Source organism: Peromyscus maniculatus, chromosome 14 (genome assembly GCF_049852395.1).
Source record: "Peromyscus maniculatus bairdii isolate BWxNUB_F1_BW_parent chromosome 14, HU_Pman_BW_mat_3.1, whole genome shotgun sequence".
NCBI lineage: Eukaryota > Metazoa > Chordata > Mammalia > Rodentia > Cricetidae > Peromyscus > Peromyscus maniculatus.
The window spans coordinates 80,933,317-80,957,629 of record NC_134865.1 but is presented as its reverse complement, the minus strand read 5'-3'; the positions used below and the strand labels follow the sequence as shown (position 1 = coordinate 80,957,629).

The window sequence follows — 24,313 nt, the reverse complement described above, 5'->3', positions numbered from 1 at the left end:
ATCTTGGGACTGTGGTATAACCTCCCTGGAGCCTGTTTTCCTCATGTCTGGAAGATGGTCCCTATACCAAGTGCTACACGGACAGTTTCCGTGTGTTACCTGGCTCAGAACAAAAACAGACATCCAGTGGTGTTTAATAAATGCCCTGTAAGGGATGGAACCCCACCTAGCATCCCCTCTTGGCCCAGGTACATCTAGCCCCTCCCTGGACCCCAGTTTCCCTTCAGGTCCCGGAGTTCATCTAGGACTGAGGTACCCCAGCTGAGGTCCCTGCAAGGGGCTGCTAAGTGGAAATTTGTCGGCAAGGGCTTCGAGCATAGGGTGGCCACTGCTGGTCTTGGCCAAACCGGGAAGGGAGACAGCCCAGCTTGTTCTGCCCCCTACAGCCTTGGGAGTAGCTGCCATGTGAAGGGCTGAGAGCCCCCACCCCACCCCCTGGCCCATCACTGATGCTTATGGGAACGTTTTTCCAGTGACAAAATTTGATCCTAAGTAAATTTTTTTTTCCTTCTGATTTTTCATCTGTAGAAAAGATGACAAATCCAGAAAAGTATACATTGTGGTTTTTTTTTTTTCCAGTTACCCAGCATTCCACCACCCAGGCATAACAAACATTTCTCTTTTTCTATGATGGTCTGTGCAGCGAGTCTTTTCAATGGGAGTACGCAGCTCTTGGCACATCTGCCTTGTCCTGAAGCCCTCCCTGAAAGCCTCATTTCCGGGCCAGCCAGGCGCTCTTGTGGGTGTTACTGGCCCACCTCAGTGGCTGCTTGACAGCACCTCCGCCCTGAGCATGCATGCACACGTGTTCCCTCCAGTCCATGTGTCAGGCCTGACCACAAAGTTTCCGGGCAGGCCCTGGCCCTATGGCAGGCACACATGTGCAGTACTGTCCTCCAGCGGGGCGGCACCAGAGCAGGGCTGAGGCAGGCCTGTGTCCTTTATTATACCCACCCACTGTCCAGCCCACCCTAGCCACAGGCAGGGGTGGATGAGCAGGGTCCCAGCAAAGGATGAAGAGACCCTTAGCATCGCAGATCCCACAACCTGCAGAACACTGATGGAGCTCTCTTTATACATCAACCAGTGTGGCCCCCCTGCAGAGAGGAGCCCCCTGCCCCTCCTTGCCTCTCTGAGAAGAAAGGAGCCCAGCCCCAGGACAGGACATGCACTTGACAGATTCAGAGCCGGGGCGGGGGGGGGGGGGGGTTATGCACTATCTCCCTACAACATACCTGAGGCTAAGACAGAGGATGCAGACCTGTGGGTGGGAACAGAACCCCCAAAATAAACCCAGCCAGTGACCAAAGAACCCTACCACAGTGAGGCTCAGTTCCACCAAAGATCTCAGAGCCTCCACAGCTACCACAAGGGCGATCAGATACACACAGCTGCCCCTCAACGATCCTCCCCTCTTGGCCTCAGCTGGGGGCTGCAGCCCCACCCTGAGCCCCCACATGTTCTGAGTAGCTCTGTCCTCTTCACCCATGGGCTGCACAGCACCTGGGTGCCCTCATGCCTCAGGCAGCCCCGAGTCCTACGGGGCCGCCTGGCCAGGTCCTCCCCCTCGCTTTGGGAGGTAACACACCTGTTGTCTCCACCTCTACGCCCTCACTTCTTGGTGTCTCTTAGTCTGTCCCAGAACTTGTGTCCCATGTCTGCGTCCAGCTCCCTGTGACAGATAGGCTCAGAAGAGGGTCTCTTGGCTCACAATACATTGTCCCTACAGCCCAGCTCCATCTTTGGACCCCCTGTGAGTGGCAGAGAAGCCTTATAGAAGGAGAGAAACTCCCTCAGGCCCCTCTTGGAACCCTGGGGGTGGGCACACCAATGCCTGCCTAGGCTTCCGGTGGAAGAGAGGACCAAGACATGGCACACTGCGGCTGCCCTTCACTCACCAGGGTCCTCCCCTCACTGCTGGGGAGGGTGGGGCTCTGGCTGCTCAATTCCTCGGCCCCCCTCCCCTGTGCAGATGTGAAGGGGCTGTTTCCATGGCTCCTCTTGACAACTTGATGGACTGTAACTTGTAAACTTGAAATAACACCTGCCCCCAAAAGAGAGAGAAGAGGCTGTGTCTGGGTGCCAGGAAACGCAGACCCAGCTGCTCACCTAGCCAGCCATATCCTCACCCCTGAGGAGCCCAGGAGCCTACAGCTTACCCTAATTTCCCAGTGGCCTGGCAGCCCCCACTCCCATCCCACCCCATTGTGCCAGCATAGGTGCAAGCAACAGCTGTGTTCCCGTATGTGGATAATGCCATTCTGCTCTATGGGTGTGGAAACTGAGGCACTGGGAGGAATCTAGTTAGTTTGTGGGAGGAAAGGACACTGGACAGAGATGTTGGCAACACCCAAGTAACCACCAGGGTGCTCCCTCCAGAGCTTCTGACACCGGGGTGTGGCCAGGTGTGAGGGAGGGGACAAGGAGGACTTGCCATGGCCCTCTCCAGGCGGTTGGGTCCAGAAGGCGGGCTGGAAGCAGTGGGACACGGACTTTCGGGTGGAGCCCAAGAAGGTGCTGGCTGTGGCTGGTGGGGGCATGAGTCTTGAACATGGCCCAAGGTGCAGCGGCAGATCAGGCAAAGGCCTGCAGGTAGGATGGTGCCAGACGCAAGGGAAGAAATGCCATGGGGACACCACCAGCAATGACTGACTGACGATGTGCGTCTGGGCCAGGGGCCTGGGTGATGTAGCCCCCGGAGCCTGGGTGATGTAGACCCCGGAGCAAGCAGGCTGGAGATGTAGCAGCTGGGGCTCTGTTGGCCAACGACTGTCCTGGAAGGGTAGGTGGCTGTGATGGCTGATAGGGGCAGGGGCAGGAAGTGCTGGTGGACCAGTGAATCACCCCAGGTCTAGAAGACTACCGAATGCACCATGGAGCTCCTTTCCTACCTATCCTGAGGTCTCCCAAGGCAGGGGAGAGGAACGATGTAGTGACTCTGGCTTGGGCTTGCCAGCGTGGGCAGGGTCCAAACTGAGTAGAGATCGGTGGCTGTAGACACCTGGGGCAGGCTACCTCGTCAGGGCCAAGTGCAAAAGCCTAACATGCTACAGGTACAGCTTCCCAAGAGCCCACCCCGGAGGCTGGAGGAGAGTGAGGATTCGTGCTGAGGGGGCGACCCCGGCAGATGGGACAGTGTGCTCTCACTTCTTCCCAAGGGCATAGCCTCTTCCTGTAGTCTGTGGCCAGGAGCCCCTGCCAGGAGTTCCCAACCTCCAGGACTGCTGCTGCCCGCTGCAACTCTGTTTTGGATGAAGTCGGTACTCCAGGAAGCGTGCCACCCCACAAGGGAGGGAGGGCCTGCCTGGAGTGGGCTGGTGCAGCTGGGCGGGCTGCCTGGAGGAGAGCAGCACCGAGACAGCTGGGCGAGGCGGCGGAACACCTGGCAGCCGCGCCTGTGTGGGCAGCAAGGCCTCGCCTTTGGGTTTCCCTTGCTACTTTGGATTCTTTTTTGGGGACTGACTCTCGGGAGGACGCACCCCCTTTCCTTAGGCCTGGGCAGAAATCCAGGAATGCTTAGCGGGGGGGTGGCTGGGAGTGTGCCTGTGACACGTGTAGCTTACTCACAGGGCTGAAGCCACTTCTGATGGTGTCTGCCTGTCCTCCACACCCCTCACTGGGTTTTGAGTCTGGGGGAGGGGGAGTCCCTTGAATGTAAGTCCCACAGCACATATTGTGGGCACAGTTGGGGCTTACAGCACCTGCCGCCCCCCTGCCCCCAGGTTTCCAACACGGCATCTGAGCTCCCCTCCTGCCCTCCACCTACAGCAAGTCTACTACAAGTTACACTCTTGGGTATTGGGGCCCAGGTGGGATGGAGTGTGAACACCCGAGGGGGGGGAGGTGCGGGGAGGGGGAGAATCCTGAACACAGAATCCTGAACCCTGAAGGGACGTGATTGCTGGTACAGCCGCCATGGGGGGAGAAGGGGGTATGCCTGAGTGCACACACTCAGCATGCCTGGCTGGCCAGTGTGGTCTCAGTTTCCCCAAGCCCGGTGCCATGGCCTGGTCAACTGCCTGGTGTCTTGCAGTGCCCTGCAGGAGCAGAAGGGCGAGCTGCGCAAGCGGCTGTCCTATACCACGCATAGGCTGGAGAAGCTGGAGACGGAGTTCGGCTCCACGCGCCACTACCTGGAGATCGAGCTGCGGCGGGCCCAGGAGGAGCTGGACAAGGTTACCGAGAGACTGCGCAAGTAAGGGCGGGGCCGTGATGGGCAGGGGGGAGGGGCTAGACCATCGCAGTGCCGGCTCAGTGGGCGGGACGTAGAGCAGAGCAGCCTACCTAGGGCTTGAACCTGCGGCCCACTGATGCCGTTGGCAAGGCTCTTCCAGTGCCCTCTTCCAGGCCTGGCTTCTCACCCCCTCATACATGCCTCTGCTCTGACATTGGATGAGCCAGCGCCGGCACAGGAGGGGACGCTTCCAGACCCCACCCCACTGGCCACAGAAGCCCCTGAGATGAACTTGAATGTAGAATCTGGATCTTGAGTGGCTTGGGGACCCAGGATGCATTGAGAGGGGGATCAGATTCTTAAGATATTTGCCTTCTGGCATTTATTTTTCTAAACCCTACTGTGGGTATCCCCATCTTAGAAATACAAAGAGGATGCAGGCTGCTGTTGGCGGAGTTTGTTTTAAATACCTAGAGAAGCAGCTGGCACTGTCCTGAGGGCAGTTTGTCCCTCTTCAAATGGCCCCATTCTTCTGGGCTTTTGAACGCCACCACCGAGCCGTGTGGAAGCCAAGCTTGGGCAGTGCAGCCAAACCTTGGTTAAAGTCCCAGCTCTGCCACTTAACTGCATTAAGCATCTTTTTGTGTCCCTTTCCCATTGGCAAGACAGCAGTGATACGGCAAAGGTTGTCTGGAGGACACGTGGCCACCATGCCTAGTCCCACAGCCACCAGCAATAGAAGCCCAGAGCATATCGCTCCATGTCCTCCTGCTTTTCCGGGTAGGGCCATGTCTTTTTGGTCCCTGGCACTCATCCCAGGGCCACACATTCATGTGTCTCCTTCTAGTGTGCAGTTGACCTGTAAACCACCCTGCCAGCTTCCAAGACCCGAGTGTAGCTCTGACAGGCTCTTGTGCACATAGGCCTCCCTCCTCTCTCCAAGGAGCCCTACAGTGTAGGGGCAGAACAATGTGGCTTTGGCCGTGGCCTAGGAGAAGCCCTGACAGAAGTTAGCTTGGATCTGATCTTAAGCGCAGACACTGAATCAGGTAGAGCTGGTGGGACAAGCTTGGGTGCCTGACAGCCATGTTAAGCGTGATGGTTGTGAGGTTGCTGGGGTTGGAAGAAGGTCGGGCCTTGCAAGTGGTGACCCTGTTGCCTCCCGCTGCAGGATTCAGAGCAACTACCTGGCGCTGCAGCGGATCAACCAAGAGCTGGAGGATAAGCTGTACCGGATGGTGAGGCCCCAACACACACTGTCCTGAGTAGCCCCTTGTGGCTTGTTCCCTGGAGTGAGAGGTGCTGTCAGGGTAAAAAACGAGGTGGGATCCAGGGGAGCCGAGCCTGTGCCGGCAGCACAGGGCATGACTGTGGGGTTCTGGGCCTCCCCTATATTAGGACGAGGTTCCCGCTTATTCTTGTTCAGTGACAGGTGTTCAGTACCCGCCTGTCTTCAAGCTGAGACCGGAAGGGGCAGGACAGGTAGGGGCTGGGCCATGCTGAGCATCACTCTCCCCGTTCATTGAGTGAGATGACAGGGCAAGCCATACTCTGCACCTCAAAAGCAGGACATCGGGAGCAGGTAACTGAGGCCCAGTGAAAGGACTGGCCTAGGCTAATCCAGTTTATCCTTGGTGGGATGGGGATTAAACCCGGGTTAATCTGTGGTCTTAACTCCTACGCCATTGGCTTTTTGAGCACCTTGTCATCAACAGCTGTTTGCTGGACTTTGGCACTAACCACTGACCACTCCTTCCTCTGTCCCTATTACCAGGGCCAACACTATGAGGAAGAGAAGCGTGCGATGAACCACGAGATTGTCGCCCTCAACAGCCACCTGCTGGACGCCAAGGTGACCATTGACAAGCTGTCGGAGGACAACGTGAGTGCCATGTGCATTTGGCTCTTGGAAGGGATGTGGCAGGAGTGTTCAGGGGCGGGGGAGGGGGCTTCCCAGGGGGTGCTTTGACAGGCAGGGCCTTTCTGATTCAGAGGAACTCCAGCCCGGCTCTGAACAAGGGGAGGGGCAGGGCAGTGAGGACTTGGGGAGGTGTCCAGGGTCACTGGGAAAGAACAGTCTCCCTGATGGAAGGACTGAAGATGGGCTACAGGAGGCCGCCAGCCACCTCCCACTGAGTTCCCCTCTGGGCTGACTGTGGACACACTAACTAGCCTGTGCTCCTTGCCACAAGATCATACGAGGTTCTGAGATTGTGGTCTGACCAACACAGACAGACCCAGGAAAGAAAAATGGCTGCCCTTGTGGATTTTTAAGTCCAGGTGGGGAAAGTAGACAGTACAACAGTCCGAGTGGCCTGTTACAAGTGCTAAGTGCCCAGCTGAGTGTGACAGTCTGTTAGTTCCACTGGAGCGTGTCACCTAGGAAGTATTTGAAGACTAGGCCCTCAGTGCCCAGAGTAGGGCAGGGAGAGCCTGACTGTAGTGTGCATCTCTGTCCAAGGTCACCTGCCTCTCCAAGAGGTATCCCCTCCTCACAGTGGTTGATCTGGGCTGGCTGGGCAGTGCCCACAGCCTTCTGGCTCCCGTGACAGCTGCTGTGGGGTCTCATGGGGGATGACTTTCGACTCTGTTCCTAGGCAGGTCAGGGAGGAGTTGAGAGGGGCTGCAGGACCCAGTTTCCCTCCCCTGTGCAAGTCTGGTGCAGAGGTGGGAGGGGAGAGGGTAGCTCAGGACACTGGTCCTGGTTGAGTGAGGCTGTGGCATTAGTCCTGGGCCCTCTGGGCAATGCAGGTAGGTCCTAGGACAGCTGTGGCTTCTGGAGAGCAGGAACAGCCCAACATAGGCACATGCAACAGAGATGTATTTCCAGAGGTGGAAGCACCCCTCGTTCCTACTGTTTGCATCTGTTTTCAGCTCGGGAGGCGGAACAGCATCCCTCCTGCACCTGGGGTCACACATCTACCCTGATCCTGACCCAGCCTGGCAATTAGCCCCAAGGCCAGGCAATACCATGAAGTGGGGTTGAGCACAAGTGGGGGACGAGGGTGGGAGGACTGAGGTGCATCCCTGTCCCTGACTCGTGCCCAGCACTCCCACCCAGCCATCTTTGGAGGGATTCCAGGAGCTAGAGGCACAGGAAACCCAGACTGGGTGGACCCGTCGACCGACCAACCTCTGGGAGCTCGGGGGCTGACAGGGAGCCCACCTGTGGCTGTCCCAGCCTGTGGAGGGTCCCATGTTGACAGGGCATCTTCCACACACCAGCAGGTCAAAACAGGCCCTTGCCTGCGGCGAGAATGTGGAGCCTGGACAGGAACTGGCCAGAACCAGCTGCCCTGCCTACTCTGCCCTCCCCTCCCTCCCCCTCCCATCGCCCCGTTGGCACCGGGTGTGCGCACGGGCCAGGGTGGCCGCGCCCAACGCCTTCTCTTGTCTTCCAGGAGCACTATAGGAAGGACTGCAATCTAGCGGCCCAGCTGCTGCAATGCAGCCAGAACCACTGCAGGGTCCATAAGTTGTCAGAGGTAATGTGTCCCCTCCCCACAACCAGGCCCGCCCCGTCCCAGGACCACCCGGCTCCTTTTGGGCCACCCCACCCCGAAGCCTCTCCCCACCCTCCAAGAAGAAGCTACCCGGTGAGCCTGAACCCTCGTCCCTGGTGCACCTGGGTCCTGGCTTCCTGATGGTGAAAGGTGCCCCCCCCACATACACACACACTACACTCCCCAGGGCCGCCCTAACCCACTTGGGTTACACACCTTTGTGGGGTGCACAATTAGAGGTATAGGCCCATACCAGAGGCAAGAAACAGACATCAAGGACAGGCTTCATTGAAGACATACAGAGTGAGCTAGTCAGCAGAGTCCTAGTCAGCCCTAGGCTGCCTGGTACCCAAACTGGACTAGACAGAGCCCATCCTGCCTGCCTGTGACCATCCCGGCCAGACTATCCCTCCTGGCCCACATGCACAGAAGATCTTCTACCCAGACTCCTGCCCATGTCGCCTTCCCCCAGGCCTGGCCAAACCTGCAACACTCACAAAATAGATCGAACAGTAGCAGGATACCTCACCACCACCACCACCACCACCTGCCACCAGGCACTCCTGGAAACCTTTGGCACCTGGCACTGGCCCCTCAGTCTTGGTTGCGTCTGTTTCGTTCAGCAGCCCACAGGGGTGGGGGCGGGGGCACAGACACTGTGGGCCAGCAAGAACAAGTCACCACCCCTCACTAGGCAGGACCCAGGAAAGGCGCCGGACAGTAGCCTACCCAGTCTCTGCTAGGCCCATTGGAGTAGGGTGGGTGGGTAGAGGTGATGGGGAACCCCAGGTGCTGAGGACATCTTTGTCCTTGGGAGTTAAGTCGGCTCCCACTGTAATGTGAGACACCTGGGGGTGGGGGCTGTTGCCTGCCTGCCTGTCTGTCTGTCTGTCTGTTGGTGATGCGGGTGTGGCCCTGGCCTCGGGGCCAGGGCTGAGCCGCTTTGCTGACTACGACCTGTTTCTCCTCTCCTCTCCTCCATGCCCTTTCCAGCTGCCCCTGGAATTCCAGGAGTGTGTGAGCCTGCATATGGAGAAGCATGGCTGCGGCTCTCCGCTGTGCCATCAGGCCTGCGCTGATTGCGTGCCCCCGTGCATCCTGGCCAAGGTGCTGGAGAAGCCAGACCCTGGAAGTCTGTCCTCGCACCTGTCGGATGCCTCTGCCTGCGACCTGAGCTTCTGCGAGGGAGTGGAGGAGAAGTCGGGCCAACGACCCCCGTACAAGGAAGACATCTACTGCAGCAACGCGGCTCTCTACTGCCCTGAAGAGCACCAGCATGACCGGCGCCCCAGCGTGGAGACACCGATGGCCGACGTGGGCTATCTGCGAGCGCAGAATTCCATCGACAGCGCGGCAGAGGAGGAGGAGGCCGGGGCGGCGGCCTACCCTGAGGCTTTCCGCCGCCGCGATGCCTACCCGGGCTACGCGGCCTCGCTGCCCACGTCCAGCTCCTACTCCAGCTTCAGCGCCACGTCCGAGGAGAAGGAGCACGCGCAGGCGAGCACGCTGACCGCCTCGCAGCAGGCCATCTACCTAAACAGCCGCGACGAGCTCTTCAACCGCAAGCCGCCTGCCGCCGCCTATGGGAGCAGCCCTCGCTTCGCCTCGGCCTCGGCCTCGGCTACCCTGGCCTCCCCGCTCGAGGGCCAGGTAGCCCCAGGCTATGCTCGGACAGTGTCTCCGTACCAGGCCGAGTCCTACCGCTTCCCGACCTCGCCAAGTCCCCAGCAGGCTCTGATGCCTCCGAATCTGTGGAGCCTGCGGGCCAAGCCAAGCGGTGACCGGCTTGTCGGAGAGGACATGCGAGGCCAGTGGCGACCCCTGAACGTGGAGGATGTCGGCGCCTATCCCTACCAGGCGGGCAACGGAGGCCGCGACTCGCCCTTCTCAGAACGTTTCTACCGCGGCGGCGGCAGCGGCGGCCGCGATGGTCGTGATGGTCGCGATGTTCGCAATGGTCGCGATGTCCGCGATATCCGCGATGTCCGCGATATCCGCGATGTCCGCGGCGGCGGTCGCGGCGGCGGCGGTCGCGGCGGCGACATTGGCGGAGGCGGTGCAGCTGGCGGCGGCAGCCCGGGCAATAGCGCTGAGGGCCGTGCCAGCCCCCTCTATGCCTCCTACAAAGGCGATAGTTTCTCGGAGGGCGATGACCTCTCCCAGGGTCATCTGGCTGAGCCCTGCTTCCTCCGAGCAGGTGGGGAGCTGAGCCTCAGACCCAGCCGTTCCGTTGACCCTCTCGCTGGCTATGCAACCGGTGAGAGAGATAGGGGCAGGGAGAGGAATAGGCTCCGGATGCAGCTGTGTGGGGCTGGCAGCAGCCCTGAGCCTGAGCAAGGTTCCAGGGATTCCTTGGAGCCCAGCTCCATGGAGGCCTCTCCTGAAATGCACCCTCCCGCTCGTCTTAGCCCCCAGCAGGCCTTCCCCAGGACTGGAGGCGCTGGGCTGAGCCGTAAGGACAGTCTCACTAAGGCCCAGCTCTACGGTACCCTGCTCAACTGACTGCCACCAGCAGGCTGCAGTCAGGGGCCCCCACCTTATCCTGCCCCAAAGAGGGAGTAGTCAACCCCCCACGTGCCCAACCCCTGCTGCCCCAAAGAGGGAGTGGTCAGCCCCCCACGTGCCCAACCCCTGCTGCCCCAAAGAGGGAGTGGTCAGCCCCCCACGTGCCCAACCCCTGCTGCCCCAAAGAGGGAGTAGTCAACCCCCCACGTGCCCAACCCCTGCTGCCCCAAAGAGGGAGTGGTCAGCCCCCACGTGCCCAACCCCTGCTGCCCCAAAGAGGGAGTGGTCAACCCCCCACGTGCCCAACCCCTGCTGCCCCAAAGAGGGAGTGGTCAGCCCCATGTGCCCAACCCCTGCTAAGGAACTCTAGTTCCTCCTGACACCCCTTACAAACCCCCCAGTGAAACCTGAAAAAGCAACCCTCTCTGCTTTCGTCTTGTTCACCCCAGCCTCTGCTACAACCTCTACCCAGAAAACACTGCGCCCTCCCCTGTAGTGAGCATTTCCCCATTTTGTAAGTGAAACTATTTTTGTAGGGAAAAGGGTGTTTCTTCAAGCACTTGCCTCCAGCTTCTGGATGGCAGGCAGCCTTGGCATTCCCCACATGGTGCGTGGGGCTTGCCCCAGGGAAGGGGAGGCGGGGGCCCTAGGGAGGCCAGTCTCCACGAGTGGGGAGAAGCTAGAAAGCCAGCAGCAAGGGATCCATGATGTTCTGTCCGCTGAGAAGGGGAACTAAAGCCACTTAGGGCGCAGAAATTGTCTTACGCACCCGCACCCGTCTCCCAGTCGCACCCGTACCCGTCTCGCAGTGCGCCAGCACTCTGCCCTGATCCACCCTGAGCTCCCCTGTCGCCCGGCCTGTGGGCCCAAGAGGGGCCAACCCCCAGAACAGCCGGTGCTTGTTCCCCCCCACCCCCTCCCTGTACCACCTGACTCTACCTCAGATATGAGGCTCCTCCCACCCCCGTCCCACTCCGCACCCCCTACCTACCGCTTTGTGCAAGTGTGACTTGTGATGCATGCCTGCCGTCAATTAGTACTGTATTCCGCATTCCCTAATAAAGCACAGCAATGGAAAGAATTCAGGTTCATGGGTTTTTTTTTTTTTTTTTTTTTTTTGTTGGTTTGTTTTCCTGGTGTTAACCAGTTAACCAGAAGCAGGGACCTGGTGTCCCTCGACAGTCCCTTTCAATCTATCAGGGTGGGCCCCTTCCCGGCCTGGCAGCCTCCCAGGCTCAGCATCCAAGCTTTCACCTAGTGTTCAGGTTGCCTGGCCACCTGGCTGGCTCAGCATTTCAGTGTCCCCTGAGGCTGTCCCCTGCTCCCCTGCGCTCTCCTTTCCTCCCTTCTCCGAGGCAGCCCCTCCAGTGTTGCCTTCAGCTGGACTGGGTCTCCTGGTGACAAGGTCCACTCTTCCTCTTCTGAAATGTCTCGGTTCCGGCAACGGCCTGATGCTAGCAATCTCTGCGTCCCTCGGCTCCTCGCTTCTTGGAAGAATGTGGGACTCCTGTTTTGGTTGTGTCTCTCCCTCTAGCTGGACATGGGCTTCTCTTTGGTTTGGCTGTGGTTTCCCTAGGGTGTGACTGTGTGGGGTTCATCGGTTCCGGGAAACCTCATGTCATTCTTTACAAATCTTCTGCCCATTTCCCCTCTGTCCCTCTGGGACGGCCATCCAACTATGGCAGAGCCTCCACCTCTGTCCTGTCAGCACTGCTGTGTGTCTCTCCTTTTGACTCACCCTACAGGGGTCTACACAGCTCGCCTTCTAGCTCATGCACGCCTGTGTCCCTCAGCTGCCAAACAGAACCACTGAGTCTCCATTCCAGTTGCCAATTACTGCCATGGCCAGGTGCTGTTGGGGTGGTAGAGATGCTCAGTGTCCTCATCCGGTTTCCTGTTCCCCAGAGTTTCTTTCAAGCTCACGCCTTATTTCTGTAAAGCCAGTGGCCATTTCAAAGTTGGGGTCTGGCACTTTTACCACATAGACTCCGTGGATCTGTCTCTGCTTCCTGTTCACGTTACCCTGTTTCTTTGTGTGCCTGGTTATCTGCCACATGTTCACTCAACCCTTGAAAGTGCATTGTGGGTTTTCTACAAAGCCGAGGATGGCGGCAGCTTCCTGCAGAAGACAAGGGCTTTCCATCTGCTTCCTGTGGACACTCCAGCCTCTCCTGTCGAGAACTACTTCATGCCAGCTCCGTGCCCTGCAGCTCTGCCTTAGCCTTCAAAGCTGGCACCGGCCAGAGCGCGGGGTATCTGGTTCTCACAGTACTGAATATTGCTGTCTCAGCAGGGCCCCAGGGCTGTGCATCACTCTGGCCCACGGCACTCCCCTGAATTGGGTTTGATGCTTTCCTCCTGTCCTCTGTGCTACAACCACCTATCCAGCCCCATGCTGGCTCTGCCAGTCAGAGACAGGGAGGGAGGGAGGGAGGGAGGGAGGGAGGGAGGGAGGGAGGGAGGGAGGGAGGGAGGGAGGGAGGCAGATGTAGCACAAGGCTCAGAGCTTCAAGGGCCTCTTAGAATCCAAATCAGGACAAGTCCCCTGTTCTAGAGGAGAGGGAAGATGGGGTCAGGAGAGGCTCCACATGGCTATTGAGGAATGGATAGGGGTTCACCAGGTAACTCCAGCAAAGGCCTAGGAAAATGAGAGCTAGAGCATTCCAAAACAGTTAGTGCTTCCAGGTGCCTCCCTGACAGGCTCAGCCTGGAGCTACCAGTTCCAGATGCTCTGTGCCTATACCACAGAGGACAGGTGCTCCTGGCAGTACCCATATACCCATGTCACCAGGTGAGCCCTGGTAGGGGCCCCCTCATCCACAGACCACCCTCTCTGGTGTCCACTCAGACCCTGCCTAGTCTTTAATGATGCCCATCTGTGTGTTCAACCCCTGCAAATGTCCATGCCCCCGCCCCTTGAGTCCCAATGGGCAGTCAGTATGTGGTTATGCTCCCATTGGCTGGCTATCACCAGAGGTAGAGCTAAACTTCCCTTTCTGTAGCCTAAGGACACTGGTCCTTTCCTGAGGCTTTCTAGACAGTTGACAAACTCCTGTATGGAGTCCAGCTGGGGTGTGGGAATATAGAGAGCCATTTGGGGAGGCAGTAAAATGTGTCAAGGGTACAGGCTTCAGGGATGGGTGGTCCCAGCATGCCTCTTGCCCTTGGAACAGAGACCTCCTCAGTAGGCCATTGGGGGTCATGGCCATGCGCTGTGGGGGGGCTACCTGCTAGTGATTCTCAGATGACAGTCACAACCTGACTCGGTGAACAAGCCAGCAGCAGATGCAGCCTGTGGAGGCATCTCTACACAGGGCTGCTTTCCTCCCAGGGCACCTCTGATCTGATGGTGCAGGGTGCAGATGCGAAAGCGGGATGGGGTGAGTTGGGCCCAGGAGGGTGGGTGGAGGGAGAACCCACACTCCAGGTTCATCCTGCTCTGTGCTTTCCAAATTTAGCTTTCCTATTTTTAAATTGCAAATGGTGAACTCCCGACACCTCAGCTGGGATCAAAGTCAATCTTCCTGAATGTTCTTTGGAGGAAGACATTTGAAGAAAGCAGAGGAAGGAAGCAGGGGACACACCTGCCCTCCTGCCCGGAACCATGGGGCACCAGCTCCTTCGAGGACAAACCAAACACTAGGGATGGCACCAGGAAACAACCACAATGGGACTCCCGGAGACCCCTGACTGGTCCCCTGGACCTGAGTCAGAGCATGGAAGATTCAAACGGTGTCTGTCTGTCCTGGTAATACCAACAGGGCGACAGTCTGTAGAACTCTTTCCTCTACCCTCGTTGTCCCTACAGGCCCACTGTGGACCTGAGAAAGCAGAGGTTCAGAGAAGCCAAATCCCACAGCATCAGGGGGCAGCAGGCCCAGAGTTTGATCAGGGCTCCATGGGCAGAAGGGGGCTGGGCACTGAGGTAGACAGGGAAGGCCCCTAAAACCACCCGCTAGCCCTCCTGGAAAATCCTGACGACCAGAGCCAGTCAGTGGTGATGCCAACACTGCAGTGGGGACAGTAATCGGAAGATACCCCAGGGTAGGGAGAAACCTTGGGATGGCAGCTGTGTGTGTGTGGGGGGGGGGGGGCACCACTGGGAGAGGCTGGGCCTACTGCGTTCTAGTTAATTCAGGCCTGCAACTGGGGAGACACTCACGAAGACACCATCAGGGGCCCTGAGTTCTTCAGGGAGTACCCCAGTCCTCTGGCTCATGCTGGGAGATACTGATCACAGCTCCCCATCTGCCTGGGCAAAGAGTCCTAGTCTAGGAGGGCTTGAGACAGAAGCCAGCTGAGCTAAAGCTCCCAAGAGTTTGTCAAGTGGGAAGGAAGGAAGCAGACCCCTGCCAGCATCCTCTGCCAGGACTAAGTCTGGACCTTGCTAAGACCCTGAAAGCAGGAGGGACAGCAGCCCTCGGCCTGCCACTCACGACCTTAGAATGGGACCTGGCCCCAGGATCCACCTGAACAGGCTCAGCTCCACAGGCAGCCACAGATCCAAGCATCTTGAGCCACCCACTGCTCGCAGGCCCCATGATGCTCTTCCGGGGATGAAACTGAGACAATGAGTGAGCACACAGCTTGCCTGAGGCCACACAGTAACGAAGGAAACACAGAGGCGGAGTTCGAATCTGGTCCCGACAGGCTACACGGCAGTTATTCATTGCATGCTTATGTGCCAGGGGCACAGCAGGACACAAAGCTCTGCCCAGGGAGCTTACTCCATACCTGAGTGTCAGTCACACAGGACAGCACAGGGTGGAAGCCAGTGCTTGAGGGAGGAGGAGGCTCTGTTGCTTCCCTGTAGCTCCCTGAATGAGGAAGAGGGTATGCTTATGGGGGAAGGACAGCAGCCTAGGGCCAGGATAGTGGGTAGAAGGGCCCAGAGGCACCCAAGCACAGAGGAGGCAGCCTGGGGACAGGGAACTGAGCTGACCTATTGTGGCAGCAAGGACATTGGAGCTTTAGGACAAGCCTCAGCCTGGGGCCCTGACCTGCTTTACCTTGGTGGGACCGGCCCCCCAGTGCCTTGGACACTAAAATAAACGTCCTTACACAGCATCCCCGAGCCACCTTTGGCCTCAGACTTGGGCTCACTATGGCCAACACTCTTCCAGCTCCCCAACACATCTGCAGGGTGCTCTCTTGACTTCTGGCCTCCCAGGTGAGGAACTGGGGCAGAGGGAAGGAGGCAGGTCTTGCCTGGGATTAGACTGTAGAATGGGGTAAGGTGCGAAATCATACACCACTCTGCCAAGTCCCAGGCCTCCTCCCCTCCTCCCCTCCCTGTCCCTCACCCCAACCTACAATTGAGTCCCTGGGCCATCAGGCAATCTCTCAGTTACAATTCTGGTAGTGTTTGAGACTCATGGGCCCGCCCAGGTCCATAAGGAGCTAGGCTTCCTGTCTTAGTCATTGTTCTATTGCTGTGAAGAGACACCAGACCAAGGCAACTCTTATGAAAGAAAGCATTTAATTGGGGCTTGCTTACAGTTTCAGAGGCTATTAACATCATGATGGGGAGCATGGCGGCATGTAGGCAGACATGGTGCTGGAGCAGTAGCTGAGAGTTCTACACCCTGATCTGAAGGCAGAGAGGGAGACAGAGAGAGACAGAGACACAGAGAGAGACAGAGACACAGAGACAGAGACAGAGTAGGAAGGAAAGACTGGGCCTAACATGGGCTTTGAAACCTCAAAGTCCATCCCCAGTGACACACTTCCTCCACAAGGCCACACCTCTGAATCTTCCTAATCCTTTCAAACAGTTTCACTCTCTAAACATCCAAATGTACAAGCCTTTGGGAGTCATATTTTTTTTATTCAAACCACCACACTTCCTAACCCAGCCCAGTCAGTTCCTGAAGGTGCTTTTGGGACCCTGCTCCTCCTCATCACCCCTTCCAGGATAGACACATAGCTGTGGCCAGCACAGACTCCCACCTGGCCATGGGCAAGCAGCAGCGTAGAGGACCAGAGAGGTGACCAGGGAGAAGCAGAAGCATGGCTTTGGTGTCTAGTAGGGAGCAGGTGAGTAGTAGGGCCCCGTGGAGTTCCTGCACAGAGTTCCTGGGCAGATCGAAGACCCAGAGCCCCAGTGTCCCAAGGATAACACTCTCGGGACCAGCAGGTGACAATCCCACCTCAAGCCCCCCTACCTGCAGGATGAAGGTAACAGGGGCTGCTGGTATGCGTTCATTTCCAAAGTCACACTAAGAAAAACTATAGAACACACACTTACTGATTGAGCATCACCAGGCATTTGGCAAAAGCCTTTACTAATGCAGTCCTTACACCCTGAGACAGCTTCTCAGCCCCATTTTACAGATGAGTCACTGAGGCTCAGCAGGCAGCCGGGCAGTCCCCCTGCACTGGCCTAACCTCCAGTCAACTTCGGTGTCAGCCACCCAGGGGCAGGGTCGCAGTTGCCAGTTAGTGCCAGATCTTGATGTCTCCTCCCCAGGAGCAGGTGCCAAGGACCGAAGGCAGCACAGGGTGGTAGGTGGTGCCAAGGCAGGCCTGAGCATGCCCTTGCAGGGTGCAGGCCCGGCTGGCAGTGCGGAAGCTGAACATCAGAACCCGGCCATCAGCGCTGCCTGTCACCAGCAGGTCACCACATGGGGAGCACTCACAGCCCACAGCATAGCCTTCCACCTGTGGAGAAAGACAGAGCCGGCGACCGGTGAGGCGGTAGCTAGGACCCCACACTACAAAGGAGGAGCTGAGGCCAAGAAGCAGCCAAGCACGGGGTTGGCTTTACACCTAGTGACCCCAAGGCCAAAGGCTGAGCTATAACTGTGAGGCTACAGGATGGTGGGGTGGCCTGGTACCCCAAGGCCACTAGCCCCAACAGTCACATCAAACCTATGGCCCATGGCTGCTGGTCTCCAGTACATGAATACCCAACACAAATGTAACCTTACTTAAAACAGTATGTGTATTTTATTTTATTTTATTGTAGCCCAATTGCACAGCACTCGAGTGTAAACTTCATAGATGACAGCATCTAACCACAATGTCCTGGTAATGGAACCCAGATGCAGTAGCTTCTGCAGAGCTGAGGTTCGGCACCAAGTAGTCAGTGAGTCCCCAGCCTCTTCCAGCCCAGCAAAGTGGGCCTCAGGCAGGAAAGGGGTACATAGAGAAATGGCTCCCAAGTCTGTCCTACCCTGCTCCTGTTCCCACCCCATGACATGGGAACTGACATGCTCTCCTGCCTATGGCTGGGCATGTGGCCTGGACCCTGAATGGACCCTCACATACACAGTCAGAGTGCCCAGAGGGTCCATGTGCCCTGGAGATGCATGGCTGGAAGCTTGGGGACCAATGGTGAGCATCTGACCTAAGTAACAAAGATGGGGGGTACCTTGTGCCCTTCATAGCGTCGCCGTCTGCTCATCCGATAGGGCCACACAGAGGAGAAGAGAGCCAGGTAGTTGCCATTGGTTTGTGCCAGGAACACAGGCTCCCTCGGATGCAAGGCAAGGCTGGGACAGGTGTACCTCTCCTGAGAAAGCAGGACCACAGAGGGATGAAGGCTACCACGGTGGAGTCTCTGCCTCCCACAGATCATCACCCAGCCTGCACTCTGCTCCTGGGGTTTTGTCCCCTTCTCCTGGGCCTTGGCTTGGGGGGTCTGTATGGGTTGCTGTTGTTCTAACAAGTTCCTATATACTCAGAGCTTTAAAACAATGCAACTGTCCTATTCTGCTGCTCTGCAGTCTGAGGTGGAGCTCAGCGTGTTAATCCAGTGTCAACACATGTGTCCCTTCCGCAGGGTGCTGAAGGAGGTCCTCATTTATATATATGTATATATGTGTATATATATATATATATATGTATACACACACATATATGTATGTATGTATACGTATGTGTGTGTGTGTGTGTGTGTGTGTGTGTGTGTGTGTGTGTGTGTGTGTGTGTATTGAGACAGTGTCTTACTTTATAGCCCTGGCTGACTTGGAACTTAATATGTAGACCAGGCTGGTCCCAAACTCAAAAAGATTGGCCTGCCTCTGCCTCCTGAATGCTGAGATGAAAGGTGTGTGCTACCACACCCAGCTCTAAGACTGTCCTTAAGCTACCAACTTGAAAGTATCCCAGCAGAGCCAACAGCTCTCTGGGAGCAGCTGGATCACGATGCCCACTGGACTGGTGACGAGCCAGCATCCTGGTGAGGATTTCAGCAAAGCACTCATCGTCCCTGAGTGTGTGGAAGCGGATAGAGGCAGACGGTGGCCAGCAGCACACTCACCTGCCTTGCACTCATCTCTGCCAGGCTCTCTGAGGCAGTCTGAAAGTCGGCTCAGTCAGGTCCACTCAGAACCCATTGAGCAGAAGGACAAGGCAGGGAGAAGAAGGTCTAGATGCACTCATGGTCACAACTAAGACCAAGGGCAGGACACTCAAGAGATCAGTAACAGCTTACCATTACCAAAAGATGGTCATGGTGGTGACCATCACCTCAACAGTGATGGAGGTGGTGGTGGTGACGACAATGTTGGTGATGGTGGTAGAGATGATGGTGGTGGAAATGGTGGTGATGAGGACTAAAGTGACATTGACATGGTGGAGATGGTGGTGGTGGTGATCCCAGTGATGTTGATGTGGTGGAGATGGTGGTGGTGGTGACTACCGTGTTAGTGATGGTGGTAGAGATGGTGGTGGTGGAGATGGTGGTGGTGGTGATCATAGTGATGCTGATGTAGTGGTGATCACAGTGATGTTGATGTGGTGGAGATGGTGGTGGTGGTAATCAGTGATGGTGATGGTGGTAGAGATGGTGGTAGTGATCACAGTGATCTTGACATGGTGGAGATGGTGGTGGTGGTCGTGGTGGTAATCAGTGATGGTGATGGTGGTAGAGATGGTGGTGGTGATCACAGTGATGTTGATGTGGTGGAGATGGTGGTGGTGGTAATCAGTGATGGTGATGATGGTGATGTGGTGATGGCAGTGGAGGTAATGATTATAGTGATGGTAACGGTGGTGGTGGTGGTAAAGAAGGTGACACTGATCATGACAATGTGGTGATGGTAGTGACCACAGCGGTAGTGGTAGTGGCAGAAGTGATAATGATGGGGATCACAGTGATGGTTATGTTGGTGGTAAAGGTGGTGGTGGCAGTGGTGATCACTGCGATAGTGATGTCAGTAGTGATGATGATGGTGGGTTGGTAACAATAGTTAAACCATTATGGAGGAGTCTCTGTGTCTGATGCTGTGTTAGATCTTTATAAGCATTTTCTTTCTGTAGTTCTTGGTACTCTATGAAGTGAGTATTCTCGCCACCATGGGTGGTTGAACCAGAAAGGGTAGTCTACAGAGGCCATCACTGTGTGCAGGAGTCCTGGGCCTGACCTATGCCTACCCCTATCCTACATATTCCAAATAGCTCATCTCCTCCTCCCCCAGACAGAGAGGGGTCCAGGGCCCCAACCCAGGGCTACAGGAATGTCCCCCATGGCTGACACCGAGAACAACTCTACACAGGGCTTCTCACATGGAAAATTTGGTTGGAGATCTTGGCAGCGGTCCGGAAATCCCAAGCAATAATGGTTCGGTCAGCAGAGTCCCGAGTGGATGCGTCGGTGCTGCTCAGGAACTCAGACCCTTCTTGGAGGAAGAGGATGTCCAGGGTCTGCTGGATGGTTGCCTTGTAGCCTCTCACCACCTGCAAGGAAGGGCCCTAGTCACCATGATGGTCCTGGGAGTATGGGGCAGGTGCCCGCCTAGGGAGAGCCAAGGGGAGTTACCAAGTACCATGCATGGGCAGGGTTAATAAAAAGGTACTAGGCCGCACACTCATGTGGTTTCCTAGGACTTTCCAACCTCAGCTGGCCAATGTCTATTGCTCTTGGGAATAAATGGCCTCCCAGAGGCAAGCTGACCTCTGGTTATGCCCACCTCACCCCTGTCAGTGCATGGGTGGGTCCAATGAGATCCACTTGTTTCCTGGGATGGCAGGGTCCCTCCACAGCAGCTGAATACAAGGAAAGCACATAAGGGACGGGGTTCCCACCTTGCCCTAGGTACTGAAAGGAAGAGTGACATCCAGTGATAACGGTGTTATACTTCTGAGAGGGCCTGAAGATGTCACAGCTACAAAGCCTGGACTATGTACTGTCTCTGGATGAATAAGGATCACACAGGGAGCAAGCATTCTTGGAGAGAGAAAATAACATCAGAATCTCAGATATCAGGAGGAATTTTACTTTTTTGTTTGTTTCCTGGATCTCGCTCTGAAGCCCAGGCTCGCCTCAGACTCAGAGATCCACCTGCCTCTGCCTCCCGAGTGCTGGGATTAAAGGCATGCACACCACAGCCAGGCAGAATGTACTTTGCTTTTAAAGACATGCTTTATGTTCTGGGGCCCAACACAAGGACTCAGAGCAACTATGCTGAATGAGCTCTCCCATGGCATGAGGCCAGCTGCACTACTAAGAAGACACTCAGCGCTGTCCGGATGGCTAACACAGCCAGGACTCCAGCTGCCCCCCGGGACTGGCCACGGGGGTTATCAGCTCCCTGGGCGCCACCATGTGGCTACAGCAGACACACAGTTCTCAGGTCACCTGCTGCCAAGCCTCTCCCATCCCAGTTGCTACCCTGGGGCCCACAACTGGGTTGTCTGCTGGCCAGTTCCTGTCTCTGTAAGTTCCTAGGGACAAACACGGGCAACAAATAACTTGGCGTCTTTAGAAACAGCCTTCTACTAAGGTGGCATCAGGGTGCCCTCCCCCAAGCCCTGAAGAGGAAAGGCCAGCCCTGCAGACTCATGAAGGTAGGCAGATGTTTTCTTGCATGCCATCCCCCAACACCAGGATTCAAAGTCACAGCTTCATAGGGTAGCAGGGAAGAGCTCCAGGCAGGGTCCACACTGCTGCTGAGATATACCCTGGATAGGTCAGAAGCTGAGGCAGCATCTAGGACCCAGGAGAGGACAGGACAGATCCCAATCCCCAACATCTGCTCCCACAAGTTTACACAACATCCAGTGTTCAAGCGAGGTGCTGGCCTCTGCAGCTGATGCAGTCTGCTGATGGGCAGAGGGGTCTGGAGCAAACAGAGGGCTCACCTTGACTCTGGGAGTCTCTTCACTGGCTCTGCTCATCCCCTAAGCCAGAGGTTCTCAGGCTTCCTAATGCTGCAACCCTTTAATACAGTTCCTCATGCTGTGGTGACCTCCAATCATATGATTATTTTCGTTGCTACTTCATAACTGTAATGTTGCTACTGTTATGAAATGTAATGTAAATATCTGTTTTCTAATGGTCTTAGGTGACCCCTGTGAAAGGATTGTTCGACCCCCAAAGGGGTTGAAATCCACAGGTTGAAAACCACTGTCCTAAGCAGTTCACTCCCATCACCCTTAAAGCCTTCTCATGCATCACTTGGCATGTCTGTGGCCACATCTACTCTTCCTTCTGTACCTCTCTCCATCAAGCACAGGCCAGGCTGCCAGGCCATCAAGGGACAGCCAGGAAGGAGATTAAATGCACAGTGAGAAATGGGTCTAGTCCAACCCTCATCTCTGGACAGATCTCTGGAACTGGCTTCTATACTTCTCCCCAGCAAATACATGTCAGAACCCTCCGGTTCATAGAGAAGAGCAGTTAGTAGGCACCATGTGTGCCTTGGGATGCACATGGCCTTAACATCATGTACTCTGCAGCTTCCTTGGGTTATGCAAGGGCTAGGCCAGGAAATGATGAGGGCACCTGGTGACTCTCCCTGTGTTTGCTGAGTCATGACAACAAGATCCCAGATGTGCCTTCTCTCAGAAAGACATACCCAGGGGCTATCAGCTACCCATGACCGAACTACCTGCAGCTGTACCTCCCAAGTAAACTTTACCAGAACAAAAGGACTACATCTTCTCAGAATGGCTAGAAATAGCCCAATTCATTAGGGCGTCATAAAAGCAAATGGATGGGAAACATGCCAATGTGTGATGGACAAACCCTGCCAATGAAGCACAGCTGTGGGCAGGAGGCTGGCCTTTTGAGTGCTCATCACCAAACATGACAGACTTTCCTTCCCGCTGTGACATGCTCTGTAGAGCTGACACGCCATTTGGGCCACTGGCTGCTGGTGAGTTTTACAGCAACCTTGATTAGTACTCCGGCAGCTGGCACACCCTAACCCAGGACTGGAGCCAAGGAAGAGAGCCTTCACTGGCAACCGCAGGCCCACTGGAGAAGTCTGGCCTTGGGGAAAGTGGAGGACAGCTCGTGCCATAAATGGATAATGAAGACCACCTGTGGCCAATCAGCCTGGACTCCACTGTACTGTTAATGCTGACGAAGGCACAGCTCTGCCCATCTTGGGCCCCTGGCTCTCTCAGATTGTGGGAGCTGCTACAGTGAGGTTCTGGCCCTGGCCCAGGTCTCTGCTCCCAGACTGTTCCATTTCCCTGATACCAGGCATATGGGCTTCTTCAAGTGTAAGGATGTGACAGTGTATACATGCCAGCTCTAGAGCATGTGTGCAACGCTTCTCTCTAAGATTTAAGGTAACATGGGTAAAAGGAGACAGTCACACGATCATCAAAGTGTCTGTAGACATTAAAGAAGCAACTAAAATTTTTACATTGAGAAAAGAAAGTTAACTATATAAATATGAGAAGACCACGTGGCTGGACTCCTCTGCGGGCCAGGCCTTGGGGAACTTCCCAGCTACAGCTCCGGGGCCGGGAGCGGTGAGAGGGAAGCCAGTACTGCTGACCAAGTGAGAGAGTAACCAACACGCCTCCCTCGCGGGCAGAAAAAGAGCAGATAAATAATAGACGAGCAGAGGAGAGCCAAGCGGGAGAGGCATTTGTAACTTGTATTAGATGCGAAGGTCACCATCTGCAGCACCAGAAGCTTCTGCGACAAGACGAGAAAGCCTGAGTTCCACAGAAGACGGCAAGAGGACGCAGCTCATCAACAGGGAAATGGCTTCGACCTTGCTCACAACAAGAGCAATTTAAGCAAACTTAAATGTCATCCCTTGCCTATTAAATGAGCAAACTCCCAGAGTTTGACAGTGCTTCTGTTGGGTGGTGTCAGGGTGCTGGGCAGCTCGAGCTGCTGGCAGGAATGCACAACCTCGGCGAGGAGGAGCCCAGCAACACTACAGATGGGCCGGTGTGCAGCAGCCCACAGCCCAGCCCACCCGCCCACACCCACACCCCCACCCCGTCTAAGAACTGGCCACAGAGCTGCGCCGGCAAAGTGCCAAGATGTCAGCACAATGTCAAAGACAGCGAAGAACCAGAAACAGCCCCACATAGACTCCAAGAAGCACGGTGAGGGCGTGGGTACCGCCGAGTTCATCACAACGCCAGGGGGCCTGTCTTGCTAAAGCCATCGCCAGGGCTCCATGTCCAGAGCAAAGGTGGAGAGAAAGTGGGCAGAGGGTGGCGGGCAGATATGTAGGCTAGTGTGTAAGTCACTAGGAACGGTCGGGTATGGCGGAGCACATTTGCGATTTCAGCACTTGGGAGGTCCAGACAAGAGGATCTGAAGTTCAAAGTCATCCTTAGCTACACACCAAGTTTGAGGCCAGCATTTGAAATTTAAGGTCCTGCTTGATAAACAAACAATGGAAAGTTAAGCTTCAAATAGAAATAAGTAAGTATGCTTTACCTGTAGAGGGAGAGAGGGACGGCATTGGGGAGATGAGGTTACCAGTAGAATCTGAGTCTTTCTCTGGGGGCTGGAGAACTGGCTCAGTGACTAAGAGCACTTACTGTCCTTCCTGAGGGACCTGGGTGCAGTTCTCAGCACCTACATCAGCTCGCAACTTCCTGTAACTCCAGCTCCAGGGGTTCCAACATCCGCACCTGGCCGCCCATGGCACCTGTATACATGTGGTATACATACATACCTGCATACATGCATACACACACAAATTTAAAAATAAAAAAAAAACTTTCTAAAAAAGATTTGATTTTGCAGATTTTACCCACAAATAAGAATCGTGGATTTTTTTTTTTTGTCAAAGAGCCAGATGATAAATAGTGTAGGTTTTATGAACTATATATAGTCACTGTTGCTGTGTGTGTGTGTGTGTGTGTGTGTGTATGTGTGTATGTGTGTATGTATGTATATGTGTGTATGTATATGTGTGTATACTCG

The 24,313-nt window shown here is 55.9% G+C and overlaps 2 protein-coding genes across 22 annotated transcripts in view; one reads left to right on the top strand and one right to left on the bottom strand.

The window, feature by feature from the left end:
* Begain (brain enriched guanylate kinase associated) overlaps window positions 1-11,258 on the top strand; it is a 35,137-nt gene extending 23,879 nt beyond the window's left edge. For all 5 annotated transcript variants that reach the window (XM_076551374.1, XM_042261177.2, XM_042261175.2 and 2 more), the window contains 5 exons: window positions 4,034-4,195; window positions 5,346-5,412; window positions 5,949-6,056; window positions 7,576-7,659; window positions 8,671-11,258. In XM_076551374.1, coding sequence (XP_076407489.1) covers window positions 4,034-4,195; window positions 5,346-5,412; window positions 5,949-6,056; window positions 7,576-7,659; window positions 8,671-10,179 — 1,930 coding nt within the window. In that variant the 3' untranslated portion in view covers window positions 10,180-11,258. The remainder of the gene's footprint in view (window positions 1-4,033; window positions 4,196-5,345; window positions 5,413-5,948; window positions 6,057-7,575; window positions 7,660-8,670) is intronic.
* A 4,384-nt stretch (window positions 11,259-15,642) lies between these two features.
* Window positions 15,643-24,313, bottom strand: part of Wdr25 (WD repeat domain 25) — a 132,241-nt gene continuing 123,570 nt past the window's right edge. For all 17 annotated transcript variants that reach the window (XM_016005711.3, XM_076551364.1, XM_006971679.4 and 14 more), the window contains 3 exons: window positions 19,693-19,863; window positions 17,555-17,695; window positions 15,643-16,842 (listed from right to left, as the gene is read on the bottom strand). In XM_016005711.3, the coding sequence (XP_015861197.1) occupies window positions 16,621-16,842; window positions 17,555-17,695; window positions 19,693-19,863 (534 nt within the window). In that variant the 3' untranslated portion in view covers window positions 15,643-16,620. The remainder of the gene's footprint in view (window positions 16,843-17,554; window positions 17,696-19,692; window positions 19,864-24,313) is intronic.